The sequence below is a fragment of the Catharus ustulatus genome, chromosome 10, assembly GCF_009819885.2.
Source record: "Catharus ustulatus isolate bCatUst1 chromosome 10, bCatUst1.pri.v2, whole genome shotgun sequence".
NCBI lineage: Eukaryota > Metazoa > Chordata > Aves > Passeriformes > Turdidae > Catharus > Catharus ustulatus.
This window is the reverse complement of record NC_046230.1, coordinates 25,862,572-25,890,351: the sequence shown is the minus strand read 5'-3', so window position 1 is coordinate 25,890,351 and position 27,780 is coordinate 25,862,572. Positions and strand designations below refer to the sequence as shown.

At 52.9% G+C, this 27,780-nt stretch overlaps 1 protein-coding gene and 1 long non-coding RNA gene across 3 annotated transcripts; one reads left to right on the top strand and one right to left on the bottom strand.

Moving 5' to 3' along the window:
- Positions 1–216: 216 nt before the first annotated feature.
- On the bottom strand, positions 217–14,219 carry LOC117000922. Its single transcript, XR_004418871.1, has 2 exons — positions 14,133–14,219; positions 217–404 (listed from the first exon to the last, which is right to left on the bottom strand). It is a non-coding gene; the product is annotated as an uncharacterized LOC117000922 (long non-coding RNA).
- On the top strand, positions 13,710–15,708 carry P2RY1 (purinergic receptor P2Y1). 2 transcript variants are annotated; one of them, XM_033069005.2, is made up of 2 exons: positions 13,710–13,802; positions 14,171–15,708. In XM_033069005.2, the coding sequence occupies exon 2, from the start codon at positions 14,239–14,241 to the stop codon at positions 15,328–15,330; it is 1,092 nt and encodes a 363-aa protein (XP_032924896.1). In that variant the 5' UTR covers positions 13,710–13,802; positions 14,171–14,238; the 3' UTR covers positions 15,331–15,708. The 2 variants fall into 2 exon arrangements, with proteins under 2 accessions (XP_032924896.1, XP_032924897.1); XM_033069006.2 differs by having other exon boundaries at positions 13,736–13,798.
- Positions 15,709–27,780: the final 12,072 nt, after the last annotated feature.

The following is a 27,780-nucleotide window of genomic DNA, read 5'->3' as shown; positions in this document are numbered from 1 at the left end:
AAATACCTTTTCTGCTCTCCTCCATTGAAAACCACCCTGCTGTGAGCATTAAGACTTTTTCTGCAGCTCTAGGAAATACAATAATAGGTTGCACATTCAAACCAGCTGCTCGTTTATTTTTTCAACTGCCTCTGAAAAATGCCTGTAATTAGGAAAAATCTATAACAAGAAGTACAAACAAATCAATGTCTTTCATTAGCCACAAAGAGTCAGCACTCTGCCTTCACTGCAGCTTTATTAAATTAGAATAATGAAGCAGAAGCCAAAGAAAGCAAAACAAGAGCTTTGGAAAGGGCTGAAAATACACAGATGTCAGGTTAGGAACACGTTTCAAATTTAAGTGTGAAGCTGTAAACACATTTGCTTGTGCTGTTCTGATGCCTCCTCTGCAAGGCTGTGGGAACCTAAAAGAACATACACATAAGAGATACATATATATATATATGAAATACTTTTATATTAAATATTTATATAGGAAATATTTTATAGGAAATATGTATATATTTACATTTGTATTTACATTTATATTTATTTATATTTATATTTATATTTATATTTATATTTATATTTATATTTATATTTATATTTATATTTATATTTATATTTATATTTCCATTTATATTTATATTTCCATTTATATTTATATTTCCATTTATATTTCCATTCATATTTATATTTTTATTTATATTTCCATTCATATTTATATTTATATTTTTCCTCCTATTTCCCTATAAAAGGGGTTTAATCTGCTCTGCCAGAGGGCTCTGCTGGTGCAGGAGGGTGTCAGGGTGTGCAGCCAGGAGCTGGCAGGGGTGAGGAGGGGAGGACACTGGGCTGGGGGTCCCAGGGCAGCTGCCCCGTGTCACAGCTGCAGGGAGAGCGTCCCTGGCCCTGCCTCAGGCTCTGCCTGGCCCGGGCACACCCTCCCTGCTTGGCTCTGTCCTGGCTCTGTGCAGGGCCTGGGCACACCCAGGGCACAGGATCAGAGCCCAGCTGCTCAAGAACCTTGCAAGCACCAGAATGAGTAAATTCTGATGTATTTTACTGATTCAAAGATAATTTTCTCCCATTTGTTTCTGCCATGTGGTATTTGTTGCTTTCAAACACAAACCAAACCCAACCTTCTCATTACCAGCAGACAATACACTCAGAAATCTTCCCCTGTGTCTTTCCTAGAGCTGTGAGCTGGAGAAATCAGTCCTGTCCTTATTGCTCCTTCAGGGAGAGCCGGGGCAGGGTGGGCACGGCAGGGACACCTCGGCTGGAGAGGAGCTGGGATTGTTCATTCCCGGCTTATCCAAGGCAGGAATTGTGCAGCCCTGTGGAACACGCCTGTGCTGGGGTGGGCTGGGTGCAGGGCAGCCCCTGTGCCTTCCAGCTGTGCCTGGTGTGTCCCTGGCCCCTCCAGCTGTGCCTGGTGTGTCCCACATCCCCTCCAGCTGTGCCTGGTGTGTCCCCTGTCCCCTCCAGCTGTGTCTGGTGTGTCCCCTGTCCCCTCCAGCTGTGCCTGGTGTGTCCCTGTCCCCTCCAGCTGTGCCTGGTGTGTCCCTGGCTCTGGGTTTGGAGTTTGAGCCCACACTGAGCAGGTGAATCTGTGCCCTGGGTGCCACCAACTGAATTTATTTTATTTAAAGCTTCCCCTGCCCCTGGTCAGGCTGGCCCTGGCAGTCAGCTCTCCTGAGGAATGTTTGTTTTATTGCTTTAGCACTGGCTGACAACACCACAAACCCCCTAACCCCAGGATAATTGAATATTCATCTCCTGTGAATTCTATTAATTCTGCGTTTCTTCTTCGCAAGAGCAAAATAATTGCAGTAATTTCATTTCAAAACCCAAAGCCAATAACCACGAGCCTGTCATTTCTCTGTGCTTTCACTGGGAGAGGCTTTGCTCCCTGATCACTGCTAGAGCAGCACATCTATTTGTGCATTTCTCTGCTAAAGCCCATTTGTTCTAAGTGGCCCAGTTAACACCGCCAGAGAATCCTTTGCCCTGGTTTTAAACCCTGCATTAATTTAAACAGGAAAATATAAATTAAATTATGTGGTTTGGTGCACGTTAATGTCATCCCCCCACCAAAGGCTCTGCTTTTATTTTTTAAACAACCCCTAAGGAGACGTGCTTTAATATTAATCAGTGCTAAAAGGTAATTTTTAAAAAATCAGGTTTTACCCACTAGAGAAAAGCACGGGAAAGGGATGAAGTTAACACGTGGCATTGGGACCTGGCGTGCAGGGCAAGCTGTGTGTGAAATGCAGGCTGGATGTTTTCCACACAACCTGCAGGGACAGCAGGCTCCGTGCCCGACCTTTCTCCCTGCCCCTTATCCTCTCATCAGTGTTTACCTCACACGCTATTTGCTCACGAAAGAGCAGCTGCTCTTCTGGAAATCAGGGGCGCTGGTACGGCTGCCACACCAAATTCCTTCGGCCAGGGGCTGCTCTGGGGCTGGGCATGGGAGGAGCTGGGGCAGCAGGGACAGGGGGACAGGGGACAGGGACACTGCTCTGTCCCTCTGTGTCCCTCTGTGTCCCTCTGTGTCCCTGCCCAGAGCCAGGGGAACAGGGACACTGCTCTGTCCCTCTGTGTCCCTCTGTGTCCCTCTGTGTCCCCCTGTGTCCCTGACCAGAGCCAGGGGAACAGGGACACTGCTCTGTCCCTCTGTGTCCCTCTGTGTCCCTCTGTGTCCCTGCCCAGAGCCAGGGGAACAGGGACACTGCTCTGTCCCTCTGTGTCCCTCTGTGTCCCTCTGTGTCCCTGACCAGAGCCAGGGGACAGGGACACTGCTCTGTCCCTCTGTGTCCCTCTGTGTCCCTGACCAGAGCCAGGGGGACAGGGACACTGCTCTGTCCCTCTGTGTCCCTCTGTGTCCCTCTGTGTCCCTCTGTGTCCCTGACCAGAGCCAGGGGCAGCAGTGACACTGCTCTGTCCCTCTGTGTCCCTCTGTGTCCCTGACCAGAGCCAGGGGGACAGGGACACTGCTCTGTCCCTCTGTGTCCCTCTATGTCCCTCTGTGTCCCTCTGTGTCCCCCTGTGTCCCTGCCCAGAGCAGGACCTGTGAACCCCCATCGTTTCCAGAAATGGCTCAGTAATCAGACCTGTCAGTTTACACAGAATTAATTCACTGAACCACCAGGTTTTGACTTCAGAGAAGTGATCTCGTTATCTGGCCGGTGAGCAGGGCAGGATGATCCCACTCCTCACTGCCTGACAGCAGCACTGAGCTGTGGCTGCTGCTCCCCTGGCTGCAGCCAGGCCCAGGGACTTGGCAGGGCTCCTGGGGCAGCTCCCTCAGCCAAACAGATGAAGCCTCATCAGCACCTGCACAGGGAGGTGTTTATTCCCATTAAGGCAGCGTGGAGAGCTCCTCCTGCCAGGCACAGCAAAGCACAGCGGCAGGGACAGGGACAGCCTGCTCCCCTCCCTCAGCACCCCTCATCGCTCACAGGGGTTAAACCCGCTCAGCAAACCAGGCTGGGCTGAAAACCAGCAGCTTGGGGGCTCTGCTGGCGCCCAGGCAAGCCCAGGGCAGCTGCAGCACCCCTGGCACAGTCACAGCGCTCCCTGACCCTGGAAATCAGAGTCCCAGCGTTGGGAGCCCATCCAGTGCCACCCCTGATGTGACAGGGACACCTCCCGCTGTCCCAGGGGATCCCAGCCCCAGTGTCCAACCCGCCAGGGATGCAGGGGCAGCCACAGCTGCTCTGGGAATTCCAGCCCAGCCAGGAATTCCTTCCCAAAATCCCATCCATTGTCGGTTTCTACAACAATCCATCCCTGCCCTGTGGCACTGGGAGCCATTCCCTGTGTCCTGTCCCTTGTCCCCAGTCCCTCTCAGCTCTCCTGGAGCCCCTTTAGACCCTGGCAGTGACTCTGAGCTCTGCCTGGACCCTTCTCCTCCCCACTGAGCACCCCCAGCTCTCCCAGGCTGGCTCCAGAGGGGCTCCAGCCCTGGAGCATCCCCTTGGTGTCCCCTGGGTTTGCTCCAGCAGCTCCATGTCCTCCCTGCACGGTGCCCAGGGCTGGATGCAGCGCTCCAGGTGGGGCTGCTGCTGCAGGTGTCACCTCCTGCTCCTCCTGCCTCCGCCCATTTTTTGGGTTAAATCAGAACTTAAATCCTGTCCAGCCTGTCCATCAGCTTCTCACCAGAACAGGGTGAAACATCTCAGTGTGGTTTGCAATGGAAGTGTAGGCATGGGGGAATCTCTGCCCAGGGAAACCCGGCCAGCTCCGTGCCAGGGGCTCCTTCTGGCCATGAAGGATGAACTGCTCTTAAGGAAACCCCCACGGCACAGAATGCTTCGGTGCTGATCCTCATCACAACCATGCCTGCAGTTCTGGGAGTGCAGTTCTTTTACCTGCCCCATTTATAATTGATTTTCCTTCATTTAGAAATCGAAGCAGCGAAGAGAAACTCACAGAGCAGGTTTTGCCTTCCCAGCCCCAGTTTGCCGTGGTTCCAAGTCAGTGCACCCCCCACTAAATACGAGACATTAAAATCAATCATTAATAGCTTTAAAAGGTTTGTACAACAACATGATTGAGCATTAACAGATGTATTTTTCCTTAACAGTGGGTTCATTTAGGCAAATTCTAGAGGTTATAAAAAGGATTACCTATGCCAGTGATTTTTTTTCCAGTACAGTTTTAGACTGGGTTCATGGAGTAAGCTCCTGAAGCTCCAAATTGAAGAGACAAAGGTTAATCCCTTAAGAGCTGGATAAACAATCATTCATTAAGGGATGGAAAGCATTAGCAGAGGGCAGGCAGAGGCTGAGGCAGGAGGGAGGATGTGCTGCTGTGGGTGCCAAGTCCTGCTGGACAGGGGACGTGGGGCCATGGCAGGGTGCAGAGGGCAGTGACTCAGGGTACAAACCAGATGAGTTTATTCGTGTTTGGAATTTCAGTAGGGAGGAGGGAACGTGGGGACAGAGGGGCCTCTGCAGCAGGGCCACCCCCGGCACTGCAGAGCTGCAGCTCCAAATCTAACTGCAGCCTCAGAGGCTGCCCCTTGCTCTGGAAATGGCTTTGAGGAGTGCCAGGGGTTTGATTCCAGGGAGGGCTGAGCTGGCTCTTCTTTGTCCTGCAGGATTAGCTGGAGGGGTTTTATTTCAGGTGCTGGTGTGTGTCTGTGTTTGTTCCTTGGCATCTCCCCTTCCTCAGCATCGCTGGGAGCTGCTGAGTCTCACCTTTGGCTGTCATGGGCACACAGGACAGGGTGGAGTGCACACAGTGCTCTGAGACAGGAAAACATCCTGGGGCTGAAGGGACAGCAGTGACAGCAGCCGAGAGGGTGCGGGTGGTGGGAGACAGGGCAGGAGCCAGCCCGGTAATGAGGGGTGGCTGTGCCCCGCACCGAGCCCGGCAGCTGGAGCAGGGCAGGGAGAGCTGCAGGATAACGAGGAGAGAACAAGAGCTGCGGGAGGGATGAAAGGATCTGCCTGTGGAGACAGCAGAGGTGCTGCTCAAGGTGCTCCTACCCCCATCTGCTTCAAACCTGTTGGAAAAGAGCTCAGGAAAGGGGGCTTTTAATGCTGAGTTTAAACTCCTGACACCTCTTTGTCATTACTGCATTTTCAGATATTCCAAAAATAAAATAAGAGCGAGAACTGGCATCAGTGTAAAAATCCAGGATTCATTATGTGGCAGCACTAAACTGAACAATTTGGTTTCCATTTCCATGACTGGTATTTTCGAGGCCATTCCTTCCCCTAATTAGACTGTTGGGGCAGGAATGGGAGGGGGTGAGGGAGGGCAGTTTGCAAAATGACAAAGTGATGTGAGGAAGGGCAGGCAGAGCTGTGGGCAGGAAGGGCACGGGGCACCCACCCAGGACCTCCTGGGTTTCACCCCTGGCACACAGAGAGTGAAATTCAGGCAGGAATTGCACCTTCCCTGTTCTTGCTGTTCATGCCATGCCAAAGCAGGCTCTGCATCCCTCTGGGCTCTCTCCTCTCAGCACATTACTGCCCTCTGATTTCATTGTCTCAGCCTTAATAAACTCTGTCAGATCACTTTTAACATCTTCTTTACGAGTTTAGCACCTGAAACTGCGCCAGATTTCAGCTGTTCAAGGTTGTGAGGGTTGAGAACGCTTATTTTAACCAAACAGATCTACACTAAAACATCAAGAAATAATTTTGCCAACATTTAAACAAATATATAAAGAAATATTAAAAGGGAAACTCAATTGGAGTATGACCATATTGCTAATATCATCAGCAGATGATGGCTGTGATGTGATGCTGATGTAATTTCTGAGCTGTGTTTGGCTCCTTCTGTGCCAGGCTTGGTTCCTGCCCGTTCGTGCCCACCTGAGGAGCCTCACAGGGCTGGAAGGAGGCACCTGCAGGGTCCCACTGAGGGTCAGCAGTGTCCTGCCAGCCAGCTGGGTCACAGCTCTGGTCACAGCACCTCAGAGGCAGCACCACGTTCATCCCCCTATGCGTTAGATAACAAATTCTTAATTGAAATATTTAATTTTGTCTCCCCTGGTATGCGATCTCCAGTGTTTCTGACCTGTTTGTCTTCCTGGCCATTTGAGGAAATTGTATAATGTGAGTATTAATGTGCAATCAAAGCGCCTCAGCAGAACTGTCTCTCTTGGCTGGGAGCTGAACAAAGGAGATTTCTACTGAGAACAGTAATTCCAGTTTTAAATGGCAATATAGGAAGAAGGCAAGATTGCTCCCTGCTGTAATTAGAACAAGTTTTCCAGGATCTTGTGTTATCTTTAGACTCTGGAAGCGTAGTTGCTCTACTAGGATTAATAAGTCACCTCCATTAACTGCAATTATTGCTACAGTGCTATCACAAACACTTTGCATGTTCTGGAACACAGAAGGGACTCCAGAACAGCTTCATTATCCTTGTTGGTTTATGATGTTAGTGAGGCAGAGAGGGAGAAGCGAAGATGTGCAGGGTTCACCCTGTGGGGCTCTGTGGGATTCCCATGGGACACCGGCCCATGTGGCACTGCCACCTCCCGTGCTGTCCCCTGTCACCTCCCGTGCTGGCACTGCCACCTCCCGTGCTGGGCACTGCCACCTCCCGTGCTGGCATTGTCACCTCCCGTGCTGACCCCTGTCACCTCCTGTGCTGGGCACTGCCACCTCCCGTGCTGTCCCCTGCCACCTCCCATGCTGGGCACTGCCACCTCCCGTGCTGGGCACTGCCACCTCCCGTGCTGGGCAGTGTCACCTCCCGTGCTGGCACTGTCACCCCCCGTGCTGTCCCCTGTCACCTCCCGTGCTGTCCCCTGTCACCTCCCGTGCTGGCAGTGTCACCTCCCGTGCTGGCCCTGTCACCTCCCGTGCTGGCATTGCCACCTCCCGTGCTGGGCACTGCCACCTCCCGTGCTGGCACTGTCACCTCTCGTGCTGGCACTGCCACCTCCCGTGCTGGCACTGCCACCTCCCGTGCTGTCCCCTGTCACCTCCCGTGCTGGCTATTGTCACCTCCCGTGCTGGGCACTGTCACCTCCCGTGCTGGGCAATGTCACCTCCCGTGCTGGCATTGCCACCTCCCGTGCTGTCCCCTGTCACCTCCCGTGCTGGGCACTGTCACCTCCCATGCTGACCCCTGCCACCTCCCGTGCTGGGCACTGTCACCTCCCGTGCTGTCCCCTGTCACCTCCCGTGCTGGCACTGTCACCTCCCGTGCTGTTCCCTGTCACCTCCCGTGCTGGCAGTGCCACCTCCCGTGCTGGCATTGTCACCTCCCGTGCTGTCCCCTGTCACCTCCCGTGCTGGCACTGCCACCTCCCGTGCTGGCACTGCCACCTCCCGTGCTGGGCACTGTCACCTCCCGTGCTGGCACTGCCACAGCCCCCGGTGCTGAGCACAGAGCTGCCACCTCCCCCAGCCCTCTGTCCCCAGAGCTCGCTCCCTGCCGGGCTCTGGCTCCCTGGGGCACACACGATCTAGTTAATTAGCCCAGGAACAGCTTTTGTTTTCAAGACAGCAAAATGTCAGCTCAGACATAAAAATGCGGAGAGGAGCCGGCTCCTCCTGTGCTGGAGGGGAGGGAGCTGCCCCGGCCGCAGCAGGCACTGGGGAGTGTCCTGGAGGGCTGGAGCACAGCTTGACTCTGTCACCCCCGAAACTGTCCCCGGGGACAGCAGCCACTCTGCAAGGACAGCAAGCACAGGACAGAAACATCAGAGCTCAGAGTGCCAGGACCACGGAATCATTTAGGCTGGAAAAGCCCTCCAAGACCATGGAGTTCTCCAATGCCACCGTTTACTCGGTTTGGTTCTGCAGTGCCACATCCACAGGGCTTTTAAATCCCTCCGGGATGATTCTGTACCATCGCCCTGGGCAGCTGTGCTGGGGCTGGATCTCTCTTCTGTGAAGAAATTTCCCCACAGCTCAGCCTGAGGGTCCCTGGCACACCCCGGGTTTGTGTCCCCTTGTCCTGCCCCTGTTCGGAGGGAGCAGATCCCGATCCCACCCGCACCCTGCAGTCGGGAATTGTGCAGAACAATCTCCGTTCTCCGTTCTCCATCCCGCTGGGCTCAGCCACCTCCCGCCAGCCCTGCCTGTCCTATCTGCCACAGACACGTCCAATTATTCTTATCAGCTCTGGAGCTGCCATTTCCCCCGTTCGTTTTCCGCAGGAAAAGGCACACAGAGGCTGGCAGCGAGGGGAGGATCCGAGCAGAGCTGCCCAGGGAGCAAACTCCTTCCTGCCCTGGGCCAGGGGGACCTGGGGCTGCTGCAGTGCCCACCAGAAACCTGCCCTTCACTAGGGGAAACGGGAATATCGCAAAGTGCTTTATACACTGCAGGCAGAAGGATTTTAAAACAAAATAAATTGTGTTTTGGGCTCCCTGTGGAAAGCCTGCAGGGTGTATAAACGAGTGCTGGGAAGAGATGCCGTTTTCTGTGACACATGAAAAAGGAAAAAAAGAAGCTGCAGGGACTGAAGAAAGAAAACAGTGTGGTAAAGTGTTGTTTTGACCCAAAGAGTTTCCTAGGGTAAGGAGAATGGAGCTCTCCAGGAGCCAATAGGTAGGTCACAGCCATTGAGGTAAAATGTGAAATAAGCATTTTTGCAGCAGGTAAGGTGTCCTGTGGTGGGGAGCTGAGAGCAGCTCAATCCCCAAGCTCTGTGCTCACCTGTCCTTCCCAGCAGCACTCCCGAGTGAGATGCAGCGTGCCCTGAATCCTCTCTGGCTCTATAGATGGATAATTCTCCATCTGTACAGATGGATATACTCTCTCTCTACGAGTAGGTGTTGTGATGACCGTTTACAAGGGTCCTTCCCACCAGCTCTCAGCTCCTGGTTTGGGCCCCTTGTTGGTGCCAGCACACCTGGTGACATCTGAGCCTTCCTGAGAAGCAGCAGCAAAGGCAGAAACAGCTGGATGCAGGAGCAGCCTGTTCCCTCCACACTCCCCCACACCACCATGGCTCAGCACTAATTGGACTGACTGGGAATTTCCATTTGTGCTCCAGCACGCCTTGGTTCCTCGTTAGGGATATATCATCCGTTGGGTTAAATCAGCTGTTAACGGAACAAAACATTCAGTTTAATGGAAATCAGTGGTATAAAATCCCAGCTTTTGCAGAAAGTGCATTAAGAGGCAGAGCTGGAAGGAATTCATCTCCAGCTCTACCAGACAGAAACCGAGTCAGCTCCAGGCATATGCTGGAGCGATGGAGGGGAAGGTGCTAATGCAACATGCTTCACGTTGTGCTCCAAAATAAGAACAGCTCGGCGTGGCAAGCAGGAAGGCACTCGTTTGCTGGCTGTGGAAGAAGGCATGGAACAGTGTGGCTGAGAAAAAATCTGCCTCATTCTTTACTCATGCATTTGGACCTTTTGCTGCTGAAGCGCTGCAGCCAGAATGTGCAAACTGTTGTAGCCAGGATGTGAGATCTCCATCCGAGTGCTGGAGGCTCTGCAGGGCCGTGCTGAGGTGCAGGCTGCCCGTGGGGACAGGGATGAGCTGCCTGCGGAGCACAGGCTGCTCAGGTCCTGGATCTCCCATGGCACACTGCTGGGCAGGGAGGCAGCTTGGTGCCTGGAATCAGTGTCAGCCACTGCCACAACCAGCTCAGCGGCACACCCCTCCAAAGAGCCACTGAAAAATGAGATGACACTCAGCAAAAGGTTACAGGCATGAGTCAGGTACCTTGGAAAATCCTGCCCTTCCACGGAAGACTAAATAAATTGCAGCCTCAGACCAGATTATAAATCTGAGCGTGGAATGTTTAGTAACAGATCAAGAGCAGCTTGAGGGATGGGAAGGATGGATCCGGTACACAGCATGCTGCCTTAAGTATTTGCACTTTTGTATTCATCCTTCAGCACGCACACTGGTACCTCAGGAACGTCCTGCCGCTCCAGCTGTCACCTCTCCAGCAGCCAGGGATTGCCACGGGGTGTCTGAGCTGTGTCAGCGTTCCCCCTGAGGTCAGCGTGACCCACAGCTGCCTGGGCAGGGGCAGCACACGGGGAACATGCTCGGGGCACGACACCAATCCTCCTGTACAGCACCAATGCTCGTTCCTTACAACACCAATCCTCCTCCCCCAGAACACCAATCCTCCTGTACAGCACCAATCCTCCTCCCTCACAACACCAATCCTCCTCCTGTACAGCACCAATGCTCGTTCCTTACAACACCAATCCTTCTCCCCCAGAACACCAATCCTCCTGTACAGCACCAATCCTCCTGTACAACACCAATCCTCCTCCTGTACAGCACCAATGCTCGTTCCTTACAACACCAATCCTCCTCCCCAGAACACCAATCCTCCTCCTGTACAACACCAATCCTTGTTCCTTACACCACCAATCCTCCTCCTGTACAACACCAATCCTCCTGCTGTACAACACCAATCCTCCTCCTGTACAACACCAATCCTCCTCCTGTACAACACCAATGCTCGTTCCTTACAACACCAATCCTCATCCCCCAGAACACCAATCCTGCTGTACAGCACCAATCCTCCTCCTGTACAACAGTCCTCCTCTCCCAGAACACCAATCCTCCCTCACAATACCAATCCTCCTCCTGTACAACACCAATCTTCTTGTACAGCACCAATCCTCATTCCTTACACCAATCCTCGTTCCTCACAACACCGATCCTCCTCCTGTACACCACCAATCCTCCTCCCCCAGAACATCAATCCTCCTCCTGTACAACACCAATCCTTGTTCCTTACAATACCAATCCTCCTCCCCAGCACACCAATCCTCCTCCTGTACAGCACCGATCCTCCTCCTGTATAACACCAATTCTCCTCCCCCAGAACACAAATCCTCCTCCTGTACAACACCAATCCTCCTCCTGTACTACACCAACCCTCCTCCCCCAGAACACTGATCTTCCCTCCCCCAGAACACCAATCCTCCTCCTATACACCAATCCTCCTCTCTCAGAACACCAATCCTCCTTCCCCAGAACACCAATTCTTCTCCTGTACAACACTGATCCTCCTCCTGTACAACACCAATCCTCCTCCCTGAGAACACCAATCCTCTTCCTGTATAACACCAATCCTCCTCCTGTACAACACCAATCCTCCTCCTGTACAGCACCAATCCCTGTTCCTTACAACACCAATCCTCCCCCCCCCAGAACACCAATTTTCCTCCTTCAGAACACCAATTCTCCTCCTGTACGACACCAGTCCTCCTCCCCCACAACACCAATCCTCCTCCTTCAGAACACCAATCCTCCTTCACAACACCAATCCTCCTCCTGTACACCACCGATCCTCCTCCCCCAGAACACCAATCCTCCTCCTGTACACCACCGATCCCTCTCCCCCAGAACACCGACCCCGCTCCCGGCACAGCCTGCTCCTGCCGCTCCCCACGGCCCGTGCCCGCACCCCAGCCTGGCCCCGGACCAGCACAAAGCCCAGCAATTCCTCTTTCCCCGCAGCTATGCGCTCCCGCAGTTGCTGCTCCAACCTTTTGTCTTTGCAGCCCGGGTTTACAGCGCTGCTTAGGTAACCGAGGGAAGCGGGCTGGAGTTCATAGTGCATGTTTGCCGATGCTATCGGCACGGCTTCGGCATGACTCGAAATTTGCTCGACAGGAAACTCAAGGAAGCTGCCGCGAGAAGCCGCAGCGAGCAGTGGCACTGAGGAGTGAAACGGCTCTTACAAAGGGAGAGAGAAACGGAAGGGTTTCTCCTCTGCTAATAGCATCGGTTTGCATATCTGATTACTTTTGTACACAATAATCCGAGTCCTTCATTAAAATAAATTCTGCTTGGGTCATGCAGCTGATTCTCGGAGGAGCAAGATGGTTTTTCCCTAAGCTGGTGTGTAGGCTTGATATCGCTGTACTGCATTTGCCATGTGTCTGGCTCGTGGGTTGGGTGTTTGCTTTCCTGGGAATATGAAGACTCAGGATTCATTTTTTCAGTGCTCTCAAATCCTAGAGGGCACCACAGAACAGCTCTGCAAACCGGGCTCGCTGTACAACGTGGATTTTACAGGTGTTACACTTCTTGTCTCCTTTTTAGCTTTCCTTTCTCTGCGCATTTGTTTTGTATTAAAATTTAAAAGAATCTTAAAGTACTGATAAGCAGTTATTAGTGGATAAATACAGAAGGGAAAAAAACACCTTAACATACAAGAAGGAAAGGTATTAAATCTACAAAACTGGAGCTGTTGCTTTGGCGTTGTAGCTTGAGTTGCCCCAAAAGTGAAGCCAGGCCGGCGACTCCATCTGCAGCCACTTGCATATTCCCACAGGGGTACAATATGCAGCTGATTTCCCAATTGAGCTTTCCCAGCAAAGAAGTTTTATAATTTAAACAGAATCAAAAGTTTGAGAAATGAATACATATTCATGAAGGACTAATAACACTCTGTCTAGAACACAGCTTTGAGCTGAGAGCAGCTCTGACTGGCTCATGTCTCACCCACCACACTTAGCGAAAATGGGAACGAGGAAGAAATGGCTGAAACCAGCAGATTGTGTTTTGCCAAGACAATAAATAATAACCATATTCTGACTCAAGTGCCAAATGTATAGCGCTTAATTAGAGGTCAGTAGAGCATATTTCTGCTCAGCTGTTCCATTTACAGCAATTAACATGTTCGTGTCACTTAAACTGGGTTGCAGAGCAGATTTCAAAGGGTTGAGTGAAAGCAGAGCCAGGGAAGGGCTGTGGCACCTCTGGCAGCAGCTCGGGAACAGCGCCCTTGGCACCAGCCCGCTGGCAAAGAACGTGGGACAGAGAGGTCTCAGCCCTGCTGCACCACCCTGTCCCAGCCCCTGCGGGCTGAGGGGAGCCTGTCCCATTGCTGCAGGAGCTGAAGTGACCCTGCCCCAACCCCGGGAGCGCTAAAGGGACCGTGCCTCGGCCATCGCTCGCCGTGCGGTGACCCCGCCGGTGGCCGTGCCCGGGCTCCATCCCGCCGCACCGCGCGGCTCCACTGCCGCTCTGCCCACGGAGGGTACCCCCAGCCCGGTGTGGCGGTGCCCGGGGCAGGGCAGGGCCGGTCCCCATCGCCCGCGGGCGCGGCAGCACCGCCCGTGCGGGGGCGGCGCGGGGGGCGGGCGCACCGGGGCCGAGCCGCGCCTCGTCCCGCCCGGCTCAGTCCGGCGGGGCCGTGCCCGTGCCCGTGGCCGCCGAGGGGCCGCGCTCCGCGGCTCAGGCTCCGGTGCCGCCGCTCCCGGCGCTGCCCGGCCATGGGCGCCGGGGCAGCCGCGGCCGGGACGCCGCCCCCCGCGGGCGGGCGCTGCCGGCGGCGCCGAGCGGCGAGCGCGGGCTGAGACGACGACGACGACGAGAACGACGACGACGAGGAGGAGGAGGAGGAGGCAGGTGGGGCGGCCCCGGCGCTGCTGCAGCCGGGCTGGGGTGCGGCGGGGCTGGGGGCGGAGGGGCTCGGCGGGACGGGGCGGCAGCGGCGGGGGCGGCGGCGATGGCCGAGGGGCGCGGGTGGATTGGCCGCTCCCTCCCCGTTCGGCCCCGTTCGGCCCCGTTCCTGCCGCCGCCCTGTCCCCGTCCCTGTCCCCGTCCCCGTCCCCGCTCCGGCCCGGCCAGCCCGCGGTGCCGGCGCCGTGCGCGGCTCCCCGGGAGCGGGGCGGGGAGCGCAGCGGGGCCCGGCACCGCCGCTTGGAAACCTCCGAGGAAAAGCAGGGCAGGGCTCACCTTCCAGCTAGGTTTCCTTTGCTCTCTCATTTTTGTAGATGCGTTGCTGTGCCTGTAGAGACTTCGTTGCTTCGCCTCGGACCGATGTGACTCTGGGGGAAGGATCATGACCGAAGTCCTTCTCTCTGCTGCTCTGAACGGAACTGAACCCAACCTGTTATCCAGCAGCGGCTGGTCTGCGGGAAACGTCACCACCAAGTGCTCCCTGACCAAAACCGGCTTCCAGTTCTATTACTTGCCCACCGTCTACATTCTGGTCTTCATCACTGGGTTTTTGGGCAACAGCGTGGCTATCTGGATGTTTGTCTTCCACATGAAGCCTTGGAGCGGCATCTCGGTTTACATGTTCAATTTGGCACTGGCCGATTTCTTGTATGTCTTGACTCTGCCCGCCCTCATCTTTTACTACTTCAACAAAACAGACTGGATCTTCGGAGATATCATGTGCAAGCTGCAGAGGTTCATCTTCCACGTGAACCTGTACGGCAGTATCCTGTTCCTGACCTGCATAAGCGTGCACAGGTACACGGGAGTGGTGCACCCCTTGAAGTCGCTGGGGAGGCTGAAGAAGAAGAACGCCATGTACATCAGCAGCCTGGTCTGGGTCCTGGTGGTGGCCGTGATTTCTCCAATACTCTTCTACTCGGGAACAGGGATAAGGAAAAATAAAACCATAACGTGCTACGACACAACGGCTGACGATTACCTGAGAAGTTACTTCATCTATAGCATGTGCACCACAGTGCTGATGTTCTGCATCCCCTTCATCGTGATTCTCGGTTGCTATGGGCTCATCGTGAAAGCTTTGATTTACAAAGATTTGGACAATTCTCCTCTCAGGAGAAAATCGATTTACCTGGTCATTATTGTGTTGACGGTCTTTGCAGTGTCTTACCTTCCCTTCCACGTGATGAAGACCTTAAATCTAAGGGCCAGGGTGGATTTTCAAACCCCAGATATGTGTGCCTTCAACGATAAGGTTTATGCCACTTACCAAGTGACGAGGGGCCTGGCCAGCCTCAACAGCTGCGTTGACCCCATCCTTTACTTCCTGGCAGGTGACACCTTCCGAAGGCGGCTTTCCCGGGCCACCAGGAAATCATCCCGAAGGAGCGAACACAACGTGCAGTCCAAAAGTGAGGAAATGACTCTCAATATTTTAACAGAGTATAAACAGAACGGAGATACCAGTTTGTGAACAAATGAAGACGGTTTGGGAACGGTTTGCAAAAAATCCTCCGCTTTGAGGCAGTAGGAGACTGTAGGGCTTACAAGTGTGTGAGGAAAATCTACCAGTCTCAGATTTTTTTTTTAGATAAAGCCTCATTTTATGGTCTTAGAAAAAGCTTAACAAAGTCAGTGGAAGAATTTTAATAGAAAATAATGTGTCAAAATTCAGCTTTCCTTCGGTAGTTTCATTTATTTCTGACTTGTGTCAGATAAAGTAAAATGAAATAAATCCCCTAAAGGAGGAGAGCAATCCAAGTGCATCTGGTTTAATGACTTAGTCTCCCACGTTTGAAAATGTTCTCAGTCAGCCTGTCATTAAAAATAGGAAATAAAAATAAGAGCAGTATCTTGTCTTCTGAGGCTCAGTCACAGACCAGGCTTTCTGCTCACTCGCTGTTGTACGCAAGGATTTAAATCAAAGTCACGATGCCGTTATCATTTTCAGTTCTATTATTTTTTCATCTAGTGCTGATAATGACTTGATAGTTCGGTGGCATTTATGGTTCAGTCCTCTTTCAGTGCCGGTGTTTTACTCGAGGTAGGCTTTACTGGTGTGTGCATGGTTGTGCTTTGGGATTGCGATGGTTGTTCGTGGCCCCCTCGGCGGCCAGGGCTGCCCGGACCCTCGGCACGGAGGTGACCCCGGGCGCTGCCGGGCACGCGGGCGCTGCCGGCCATGGGGAGCGGGGCCGTGCGGGGTCAGGGCTCCGTGCGGGGTCAGGGGTCTGTGTGGGGTCAGGGGTCTGTGTGGGGTCATGGCTCTGTGTGGGGTCAGGGGTCTGTGTGGGGTCAGGGGTCTGTGTGGGGTCACAGGTCTGTGTGGGGTCAGGGGTCTGTGTGGGGTCAGGGGTACGTGTGGAGTCACAGCTCTGTGCAGGGTCATGGCTCGGTGTTAGGTCACGGCTCTGTTCAGGGTCACAGCTCTGTTGGGGGTCACAGCTCTGTTCAGGATCACAGCTCCGTGCGGGATCGTGGCTATGTGTGGGGTCACAGCTCCGTGCAGGGTCACGGCTCTGTTCAGGGTCACTGCTCTGTGCGGGGTCACGGCTCTCTGCAGGGTCATGGCTCGGTGTTAGGTCATGGCTCTGCTCAGGGTCACAGCTCCATACAGGGTCATGGCTCTGTGTGGGGTCACAGCTCTGTTCAGGATCACAGCTCTGTTCAGGGTCACAGCTCTGTTCAGGGTCACAGCTCCATACAGGGTCACAGCTCCGTGCAGGGTCACGGCTCTCTGCAGGGTCACAGCTCTGTTTGGGGTCATGACTCTGTTTGGGGTCATGGCTCTGTTTGGGGTCACAGCTCCATGCAGGGTCACAGCTCCGTGCAGGGTCACAGCTCCGTACAGCATCACAGCTCTGGTGCAGGGTCATGGCTCTGTTTGGGGTCATGGCTCTTTTGGGGGTCACAGCTCTGTTCAGGGTCACAGCTCCGTGCAGGGTCACAGCTCTGTGCAGGGTCACAGCTCCATACAGGGTCACAGCTCCATACAGGGTCACAGCTCCGTACAGGGTCACAGCTCTGTGTGGGATCATGGCTATGTGTGGGGTCACAGCTCTGTTTGGGGTCACAGCTCTGTTCAGGGTCACGGCTCCATGCAGGGTCACAGCTCCATGTGGGGTCACAGCTCTGTGCGGGGTCATGGCTCTGTTCAGGGTCATGACTCTGTGTGGGCTCACGGCTCTGTTTGGGGTCGCGGCTCTGTTTGGGCTCACGGCTCTCTTTGGGGTTGCAGCTCTGTTCAGGGTCACAGCTCTGTGTGGGGTCACAGCTCTGTGTGGGGTCACAGCTCTGTTTGGGGTCACGGCTCTGTGCAAGGTCACAGCTCCGGTGGCCGAGGGTCTGGTCCTGTCCCCGTGCCGGGGCAGTGGCGCGGTGGGACCAGCCTGGCATGGCCTGACCCAGCCCAGCCCAGCCGGCACCGCGCTGGCACCGGAGCTCGTGCGGAACCCGAGATGGGAGTGCTGGGACAGCTGAGCCTGCAGCCAGCAGGAACACGAGCTCCAGGGACCTGTGCCTGGAACCAGGATGGTTCTGCTCCTGCAGGCCTTACAGATAACACACGAGCCGTGTCCCAAGAGCAGTGACTATTTAAATGGATAATATAAATGGATTATATATATATATATATATATAATATATATAACAGTAATTGGGGGAAATTAATTTTTTTGTACTTTGACAAGTAAATTACTGTATTAACAAGATGTTGCAATATACTACAGGCTAAATCCAGCCCTTTACTACAGACCTTCTCCAAATGTGAAATAGTTAATCCGAAATTAGCCAAACTGCAACATTGTGTAACACAAGAGCTAGTGATCAGGCACAGATGAAATTCTACATGGGCAGTCTCACTTGTTTCTCATATTTTTAATAAATGTATTTGAAAATATTTTGTGCTAAAAACAGTATAAAAGCATGCTCTGAATTATGAATTTTAGTGTACAAAATTAAGTTCGATGTATTCCTAAGGGTGATTTTTAACAGATCTTTGTTCCTCTGGTCTGCATCATAAGAGTAAAATATTTATATTTTACTTACCAATTTCCAGTGATTGGTTACAAATGAGAGTAGCTCTAGTTATTTTTTGACAACATTGTTAAGCAGCTTCTGTTCACATGTACGGCTTCCTCTGCAGAGTCCCTATTTATTGAACTTATTTATTAGAATGCTAAATGTAAAGTTTGTAAAGTGTGATTCTCTGTGGTCATATTCAGAATTGGGCATTAATGGAAAATTGAAGAGCATGTTTCAATCACTGTAATACTGTGTCTTCTAACAGAACATCTTTATAATAAACTCAATTCCACCCTGACTATTCACTGCTGATATGTAACGTAGTGATAAATTAAACTACTGATTTATAGCCTAGAGGTAAATGAAATTCCAGCTTAGGAAGCCTCTTAAAGCAATGTGGAGAGCTCATTTAGCCCTGTGAAAAATGTAAAGGTAGCAAAGAAATCTCAGGCAAGGGTCAATTGCTAATTAATCCTGACTGACAAAGCCTGTGGAACAGCAAAGACTATTTATATACCACAGAAAGAGCCTGATTCACAATAAATGACTTCTCCTATTATGTGATTATTTGAGGCTTCATTCAGCTGAGGCACGTCTTGTTTGGAATGGCAGATGAATTACACGGAGAGAGAGCATAAAAATAGGATATTCTTTGATTCTGCTCCTCCTGTTGAAAATCCTGTTCGTTTTGTGGTCCATTTCTCACTTTCAGTCAGGAAATAAAATGTTCCATGAGCTGATATTTGACAAAAGGTCCCCAAAAAGTCCAGCCAGGCCAGGGAGAGCCACGCTGGCGAGCTGGGGGCCTGTGGGTGGCTGTAGTGGTTTTGAAAGCAAAACCAGTGAGGGACTCCAAGTCAGAAATGCAATTTAATGGGAAAAAAGAGAAAAATAAAATACATGCAATAGTACAAAAGAAAAACTACTGGCAGAGTCAGAGTACAACCTGACACCCCACTGGTTAGGCTGGTGGTAGCAGCACAGATGGTTTTGTTTGAAGTGGTGATCCTGGTGGATTTTGTTCTCTGGAAACCAGTGGGTAAGGGCTGCCTTGGTGTTCCAAATCTCAGTTTTTATCTAGGTAGGAAATGCTTGGCTCCTCCCCCTGGGTGGAGCATCTCCCAATGGGTTGATGGAATTTTATCAGTCATGCAGTGGGACTCAGTGGCCATGAACAGGAGAGATCTCCTAGAGGGAGGATGGGCTGTGGGAAAGATAAAGAACACTGCCATATCTGGTTTTTAACAGCTGGCCCATAACAGAGGATATCTCCCTGGAGGAAGATAAAGAACACTGCCCCACCTGTTTTTTAACAACTGGCCCATTAACAGGAGATAACTCCACAGAGATCAGGATTGCTGCCCCACCTGGTTTATAAAATATGACCCATTAACAGGAGATATCCCCACAGAGATCAGGATCACTGCCCCACCTGGTTTCAGGTGGAGATAGAATACAGATTTTTGGGCACGTTTTCACATTGTAACCTGGGACAGTGGTGCTGAGCCCTGCACACCCACGGTGGCCGAGCTCAAGGGGCTGCTCAAGGCTGGCCTGGCCAGAGGGCGTGGGGCAGGTGGCTGGACAGTCCAGCAGGTGACCACTGCTGCTCGGACACTTCACTGCTGGAAGGTCCCTGTGAGTGCCGGGCAATGGGGCAGGGAGCAGCACTGGCAGCTTTCTCAGAGCCTCCCTGGGCATGCTGAGAGGGTCATGGAACGCGTTTTACAGGCACTGGTTCTGCAGTTTGCAGCCGCTAACATCTCACTAACATCAGCTAACATCTCACAGCCCTGCAGAGCCGGCTCCTCACTCCATCCCATGGGACTCTCAGCTGCCACAGCTGGCTCAGTCCCACCGGGGCTGCAGCCCAGCCTCACAGCCTGCAGAGCTCGTGCTCCATTTTCCAGCCTTGCTGTGTTTGGCAGGGGAGAGCTGGAGCCATTGCAAAATCCCAGCAGGTTCCTGTGTGCTCCCACACCTCCTTTTCACCTGAGCCATGCGCTGGGCGAGGGCTGCAGCATGAGCTCCTGTCACTACTCTGGTCCTTTCTGCCATGGATTTGTGGAAAGCGATCAGTGCCCCAGCACTAGGGGCCCAAGGTGATCCCTGTGATTATCCAAAAACCTCAGAGGTGGGTGTAGTTGAAGATGCCTTTCCCTGAGCCACTCACGTGGAGTTTCCAATCCAATATGCAAAGAGAATGCAACTGCAGCTCCAGCCTTTGGGCTGGAAATTAATAATCAGTGACAGCGATGGGCTGTGATTACCAGGGACAAGATTCAGCTCATTATCTCACTACTGTGACCACCTAGAAGTTCCACCTTCCCTCCTGCTGTGCAATCTGTGACTAGCAAATGAGATTAAACCTGTTCTGACTTTGTGGTCATGCTTGTAACCCATTCTCCCCGTAGGTATGTTTGAGAATCTTCTAACTATAAATCATTCTCTTAAGACACCACAAAGTTTGAAGTAAACAGTTATTTAGAGCTTAACGTTTGCCAGATCCACGCCAACACCAATTCTCATTCAGGAGCTGTGTTTGCTCCCTGCAGCTCACAGGTTAATGCTTGTTCCCATTTATCCCAGTAACTGTTCCATATCTGTAACACAAGGTGAAGTCAGCATGAAACCCCGGTGAACTGCTGTCAGTTTGTACATTTGCATAACACAGCACTGTGGACTTTTCTTGTTTTAACCCACTCCTTATGACATGGAATCGATGAACTCGTGGGCAGGGTGGGGAAGGAGCAGCACTGGCTGTGCTGTGGCTGCAGGGTGCCTGGGTGTGCAGTGAGCCAGCCCTGCCCTGTGGGATGGGGATGGGGATGGGGATGGGGATGGGGACACTGCAGGGCTCTGGGGCTGCAGGGTCCCTGGGTGTGCAGTGAGCCAGCCTTGCCCTGTGGGATGGGGATGGGGACACTGCCAGCCCCTGTGCCAGCCTGCAGGGACACTTTGGGGCTGGCTCCACAGCCAGGCCCCCCAGCCAAAGCCAGCACGGGGCTGTGTGACCCCAGCAGGGGTCACAGGGACCTTCCCTGGGTTGCTGTCCTCCTTCCCTGGGTTGCTGTTCTCCTTCCCTGGGTTGCTGTCCTCCTTCCCTGGGTCGCTGTCCTCCTCTTTTGGGTGGGGAAGGACGTGGGGCTCCAGCACTGCTGGGCATGTCCAGAGCCCAACTGCATGGGCACAGCAATTTCAAATTCTCTGAAGGTACAGGACTTATTACTTGGCATGTGGCTGTGAATTACTGTGTGTTCCAAGGGCATATGTGGAAATGCTTCTTTTTCTGGTGTGCTGTGTTTTTAATATTGTTAAGTTCCATTTTTTTGTAAACACTGCTGAAATCTGACTGCAACATCTGCACGGACAGTGCTACCTTTTATTTACACTCAGGTTATGTAGCTGCTTTAATTAAAGAGTAAAAAATCCTCTTATTTGTCTATAATTTTAATGAACAAAAATATATTTGGGTTTGAAGTTGCACCTATTTTTAGTGGCAGCAAAATCGTGGCCCCAGCATTGCTGGCGCTGCACCACCGCACCGAGCAACTCGTGTTGGAGCCGCCCCAGTAGCATTATGAAACACTCCTTCTGCCTTTTGTGTTGGTAATTCATGTTTCCAGGAGGTTCTTCCGGCACTGGTATGTCTTTAAAAATAGGTAATAAAAGGCTTGCAAAATACATGCAATTTAAAACCTTGAGAGGAGCCAGGCAGACCAAATGAGAATCAAAGTTAGTGAAAAAATGAGTGATGCTTCGCCTTCAGAGACAAAGGAAGCATGTTGAGATGTGGTGACAGAACTAGGGGGAAGGCTTCAGGCTGAGGGAAGGTAGATAGAGATCAGATATTAGACAAAAGTTGTTCCAGGGAGGGTGGGCAGGGCTGGCACAGGGAAGCTGTGGCTGCCCCTGGATCCCTGGCAGTGTCCAAGGCCAGGCTGGACACTGGGGCTGGAGCAGCCTGGGATGGTGGGGGGTGTCCCCATGACAGGGTGGCTCTGGATGAGCTTTCAGGTCTGTTCCCACCTGAGCCTTTCCATGATTCTGTGATGTTTGGGGTCAGTGTGTCCGTGGGTGGCACAAACAAGGGTCACACCTTGCAGGCTGACCTGCTCCCCATTCCCACCCCCTCCCCGTGTTCAGCTGGAGGTGAACCTGCTCCAGCCCCTCTCCCTGTACAGAGAGAAACCAGAGCTGAACCTGCTCCAGCCCCTCTCCCTGTGCAGAGCAAAGCTAGAACTGCCTGTTCCCTTCTGCTGTCTCAGTTTCCTCACAGGATGTTAGGGGCTGCTCCTTCCCAAACAGGTCAGCATGTCAAATCCTGTTAAAGCGTGGAAGGTCTCTGTCAGCCGTGCCTGCCCTGCCAGTCAGGGATTTCAGGTTTGTGCTGGGCTCTATTTCCATGCCATTGTCTCACCTGCAGCTGCCCCACATCCACACCGTGTGCAGTTGGTTCTGTTCCCTCCTCCTCCTGTGGGGTGGCTGTGGGTGCATATTGGTACTGATTGCTACTGATTTCACCTGATTTATTTTAGGATCTATTTACCTTTCTCTTAATTTTCTTCCTCTTCATTTATCTTTGCCCTTCATGCAAATGGTTCAGCTACCCATTAAAATGATTCCAATAAAATTATATTTTCTTACCAGCAAATGAATTCCGTCATCAACAAATCATGCTGCTCCATGCCTTTCCAAAACTTCCTTTCCATTCCAAAACCTGCTGAGGCCCAAAGACCTGATCTTCCCCCTGCACATAAACCCTTAAATGCTCCAGCAGGTCCAGGGCCCTGCTCTGGCTGGTTCTGTTTGACATGAGCAGACTCAGGCAGTGTGTGAGCACCAGATTTAATATCTGAGCTGACTGCACTTATCTCTGGTTCCACCAAATCACAAATAATTTATGTTGGGAAAGGCTCCCAAAATCATCAGCTGCAATTCAATTCCTTTAACCCTGGCCCAGGCACTTTGTGACCCTGGCAGAGGTGAGGCAGTGCATGGCCCCGGGGGATATTTGTTTCTAAACTTTAATTTACAGCATTCGGGAAGCAAAGACCAGCCTGTGGTAAGAGGCAGTGGGTGGAACAGGTAAGTAATTACATAAATGGGGTTTTTCAGACTGTGCAGCTCGGGTTTGTCCTGCAGCACCAGGCTCTGGCTCTGCAGAGATGCAGGAATGGTGCTGGGATGGAGCTGAGCTCGGGCAGGGCTGGAGCAGGGCAGAGCTCAGGGACTGGCACAAGTTCTAATGTGTAGAACTTTAGATGCAGATTTGTGTTTCTCTCCCCAGCAGGTCAGAATCACTGATCAGGTTATAATTGGTACCTGCAAAAATCACTGTTATTTTCCTCCTCAAACCAGAGCAGACAGGCTGGTACCCCGGAGCACCATCAGTCCCACCCTGCACTCGGCAGTGGCACACAAAGGGACACATCTGGGGGGTTTACCCCAGCCCATCAGAGAGAGGTGGGAGGGTGGGTGGGCAGGAGAGCCCGGGGCTGCTGGCTGGGCTCAGCTGTGTCCGTGGCACCAGCAGGAGCTCAGGGCACTGCTGGGCTCTGCCCCAGCTGCTGGGGTCACCAGCAGTGCCTGTGGAGGGGACAGGGAAGGGCTGGGGGTGTTTGTGTCCCTGGGGCACACAGCCCACACTCCCTGGGGAATGGGGAACCCCTCTGGGAGTGACCCAGAGCAAGCTGCAGATCCCAAAGGAGATCCAGGCAGAGAATCCCAGCAGCAAACCCATCCCCAGCATCCCCAGTGACTGCTGTGCCCCTGGGAGCATCCCTGCATCCCTAAGTGATCCTCAGAAAATCTGCTCATTTAGAGTGCATTTACCCTTCCTGGCATTCCCCCACAGCCAAGGAACAGCAGAGTTGTTTATGTTAATAATTCATAGAAGGCTTCTCCCTTCAGTTTATGGCTCTTGGCTGCAGCAGCAGCACCAGGATCTGCCCCACACCCTCCCTGAGCTGGGGCAATGACCTGGGATGGGCTGAACCATCCAACCCTGCTGCTCCCAGGGCCTCCCCAGCAGGGTCAGAGCCTCGCTCTGCTTCCATTCCTCACCAAAGCCAGCTCCTAACTTCTGTGACGAGGGTGGCACAACCCTGGCAAGGCTTCCCAGGAGCTGTGGCTGCCGTCCCCAGAAGGGCTCAAGGCCAGGCTGGCTCCTGGTGGGTGGCAGGGCTGTGCCCCGTGCTGTGCTGCCATTCAGGCGTGCACTGACAGAGATTTCCCTGTGGGAGCCAGGCTGCTCGGTCACAAATGCACTTCCTTCCACCCTGAAGAATGGCCTTTTGTGGGGAGCTGATTTTTCTGCAGGACAGTGACTGAGAAATGACCCAGGGCTGGCTCAGGGACTGGGTGAGGGTCAGGTGCTGGGGCCAGGGAGGTGGAGGAGCTGTGCAGAGACCCAAGGCACTGGCAGAGAAGGGGAGGGACACTCCTGCATGCAGCCAAGCATCCCAAATGCACAAGCCTGAGGCTTGAGGCACAGCCCTGGCACACACAGATGAGGATTTGCTCTCTTGGACCCTCTGGGACCTAGCTGGGAGAAGCTCTTGGGGAATACAACACAGTTTTTGTACCAAATATTATGTTATTGCTAATTTCAGAATTAAATAGTACTTTTAAGGCTCCGCAGAAGCTAAATTCTTAGCAGATTATTGAGTTTTAATATCCTCAGTAAAAATAGCAGAGTAGTGAAGACAGTAAAGCTTTGCATTGTAGAGGGCAAATAATTTATTTATTTATTTGGTATTACTCCCCATTGGTACCCCCACCCCTCTGTGGGCTCTGTGCAGGAGCCAGGGGGATGCAGCAGGATGGGTTTCCCCTCTCCCAGGAGGAGCAGGGTCCTTGCAGGGTCTGTGGCAGCCAGGCCAGGAGGGAGCAGGGCCCTGCTGCTGCCCCAGCTCCCCTGGCACTGCAGCTCTCCTCCTCCTCCTCAGCAATGTGTCGGGACACGTTTGGCACAAATCAAAAGTTGTTGTTTAACATTCTTGTGTATTTGTGAGCGGTGGCAGTGATGCTTCCTGTAAAACTGAGCTGCGAGCGTGGCAAAGCTGTTTGATGTTACAGCCTTATTTAAACAGCATTTAGATAGTAAAAGCAGTCATTCCCCTCATCCCCACATACCAGCTACCCATTAAAATTCCTTCTCATGCTCTTGCACAAAGACTAATTTTGGCAGAAGGCTGACTTGCCCTAGATTTTTAAAAGACTACTTGTTTTAAAACAAAGTCCTTTGGGGAAGGGAGAGAGCTGGGAGAGGATTGCTTCCTCCCCTGCTCTCCCCAGTCTCATACCCCAGTCACCCCCATCCCATCACCCCCACTCTGCCACCTCCTGGCCCTGGAGGTGCAGCATCCTCCTCTTCCTCCTCTTCCTCCTCTTCCTCCTCCTCCTCTCCCATGGAGGGGCTCCTGGCCCCTCAGAGGGTGATGGAGGGGAGCTTTGAGCACAGAGCAGATCCAAGGGAAGATTGAAAATCTGTCATTCACCTTGACATTGACACACTAAAAATAAAGTTAAACACTTAACAAAAAAAAATTATGCCAATATTCAGCTATTACTTGAGGGACTCGACTCAGAATAAAACTCTGGGTTTTCAAGCCAGCTCTCGCTGCCATCAGAACAGCTTTTCTCCAAGGTGTTCCTTTGTTTCTGTTGTTTCCTCTCCTTCAGACTCTGGGCAAAGTGTCACTTGATTGAGACACTGAGAACAGTGAAAAATCAGAATAAACCTGACCCAGAGGTGCAGAACACAGAGCGAGCAGGTCCAGAGAGACCCACAGAGGCAAATCAACAGCCAAACCCTCACGGGGAGCAGATGGAGGAGCTGACTTGTCTCTTTGGCTGTGATTCAACGAAAATGTTTTCTACCCTTCCCTTTCTGCATGGGGATAAATCTGCAAAGGAAAACATTTCTCGGTGCTGTGTGCTGGCAGGGCTGGTGCCACACCAGCAGGATCCAGCACTGCCACAGCCCCTCAGGCACACTCCTTACTGAGTGCTCTGGGAGCTGCTGTGGCTCCAGGGTCACCACAGGCTGCTGGAACCAGGAGAGGTTAAATACCAGTGAATCCCATTCCCCAGTAAATGGCTGGATGAGCAGGTGCCCTCAGTGCATGTCCACAAGGAAGCAAACCTGAATTTCTGGCTGAACTGAGCAGCTCTCTGCAGCATGCCAGGCCATGGTGACATCAAGGAATGGCTCCACAGAGGGATGTTCCTTTAAAACCCCCATGGGGACAAGCAGGACCTTATGTGGGTGCCCTGGTTACTGCAGGGATGGAGCTGGGCAGTGTCAGCACCCACCCCTGGGCTGCCAGCTGCAATTCCCCCTGGGCTCAGCCAGGCAGAGGGGACAGGGCTGGAGCTGGGCTGCAATTCCCCCAGGCAGAGGGGATGGGGCTGGAGCTGGGCTGCAATTCCCCCTGGCAGAGGGGACAGGGCTGGAGCTGGGCTGCAATTCCCCCTGGCAGAGGGGACAGGGCTGGAGCTGGGCTGCAATTCCCCCTGGCAGAGGGGACAGGGCTGGAGCTGGGCTGCAATTCCCCCTGGCAGAGGGGACAGGGCTGGAGCTGGGCTGCAATTCCCCCTGGGCTGAGCCTGGCAGAGGGGACAGGGCTGGAGCTGGGCTGCAATTCCCCCTGGGCTGCAATTCCCCCTGGCAGAGGGCACAGGGCTGGAGCTGGGCTGCAATTCCCTCATGGCCCAGCCTGGCAGAGGGCACAGGGCTGGAGCTGTCCCCACCGGCCAAGCCGTGGCTGCTGCCACCACCAAGGCTGAGCTCGGCGTCGCAGCCCTGACCCTTCCCACCAGCTCTGCTCATTTGAGCTGTCCTGTAACTGATACTGGAAGGGATGACTCAGCCCTAAGTATAGTTACCTGCACCCAAAATAGAGCCAAGCCCTGCAGCAGCTCGGGACTGGGTGCAGGTCAGCCAGGAGCGCCTCCCAAACCACAGGAACTGACAGGGGGACACAGGTGGCCCTGGCTTTCACCTGCTGTTACCCTCAGTCCAGGAGGGGATTCCAGAGTAAACCCTCAGACATTCATCCCCTCTGTCAAATGTACAGAAACACAGATTTCAGTTGTTCCTTTTCTTGATCAATTCGCAGTGACCAGAGCTCATGAGCAGGATCAATTTACACCACATCTAAAAATACACCATCAGCTACACACAGATGGATCTAAGGAGTGTGTGTGTAACTATGTGCTGTGCACATGTCCCTAAAACTCTAAGATACACTTGTAATTTACACAAATCCCTGATATTTCAGATGGGGAGGCAGAAAGCACAATGCCCTGGCAGGGCACAAATGGGGCTTTGTCCCTGGCCATGAGCACCCTGTACCCGTAAGACTCGGGAGCAGACCCAGAACCATCAGTAAGTTCACACTGGTGGGAAACCTCCAGAAGGAAAGAGGAGCCAGAACCACTCTGCCCTATTGCCCTCATCAGCATCTGACACCAAATTTGAAGGGTTGTATTCTGGGCTTTGCTTTGCCTCTTTGGCTGAATTGTTTAAAATAGCAAACAGAAGAATTTGCCTCCCAGACTAAGATAAACTCCAGTTCAGTCATGACAGGATGTGCACAGCAAACTTCAGGAGCAATCTGTGCATTGTGAAATGCCCCCAGATCTCCCTGGAGCCTCAGCAGCCACAGCACTGGTCCAGTCAGCGAGCACAAAGCCAGGCTGGCAGCACCTGTAATCACTGAACATCTGCAGCTGCACAGCCACAGGGCAGGAGCAGAGGCTGCCCAGAGGAGCCTGGCTGGGCCATGGAGGTTCCCAGATGGATTTTGGATTTTGCAGCAGGCACAGCTCCCCTCTTCCCACACCACAGACGTGAGGCTGGCCCCAGGCAGGGCTCTGCATTCCCGGGGCTGGG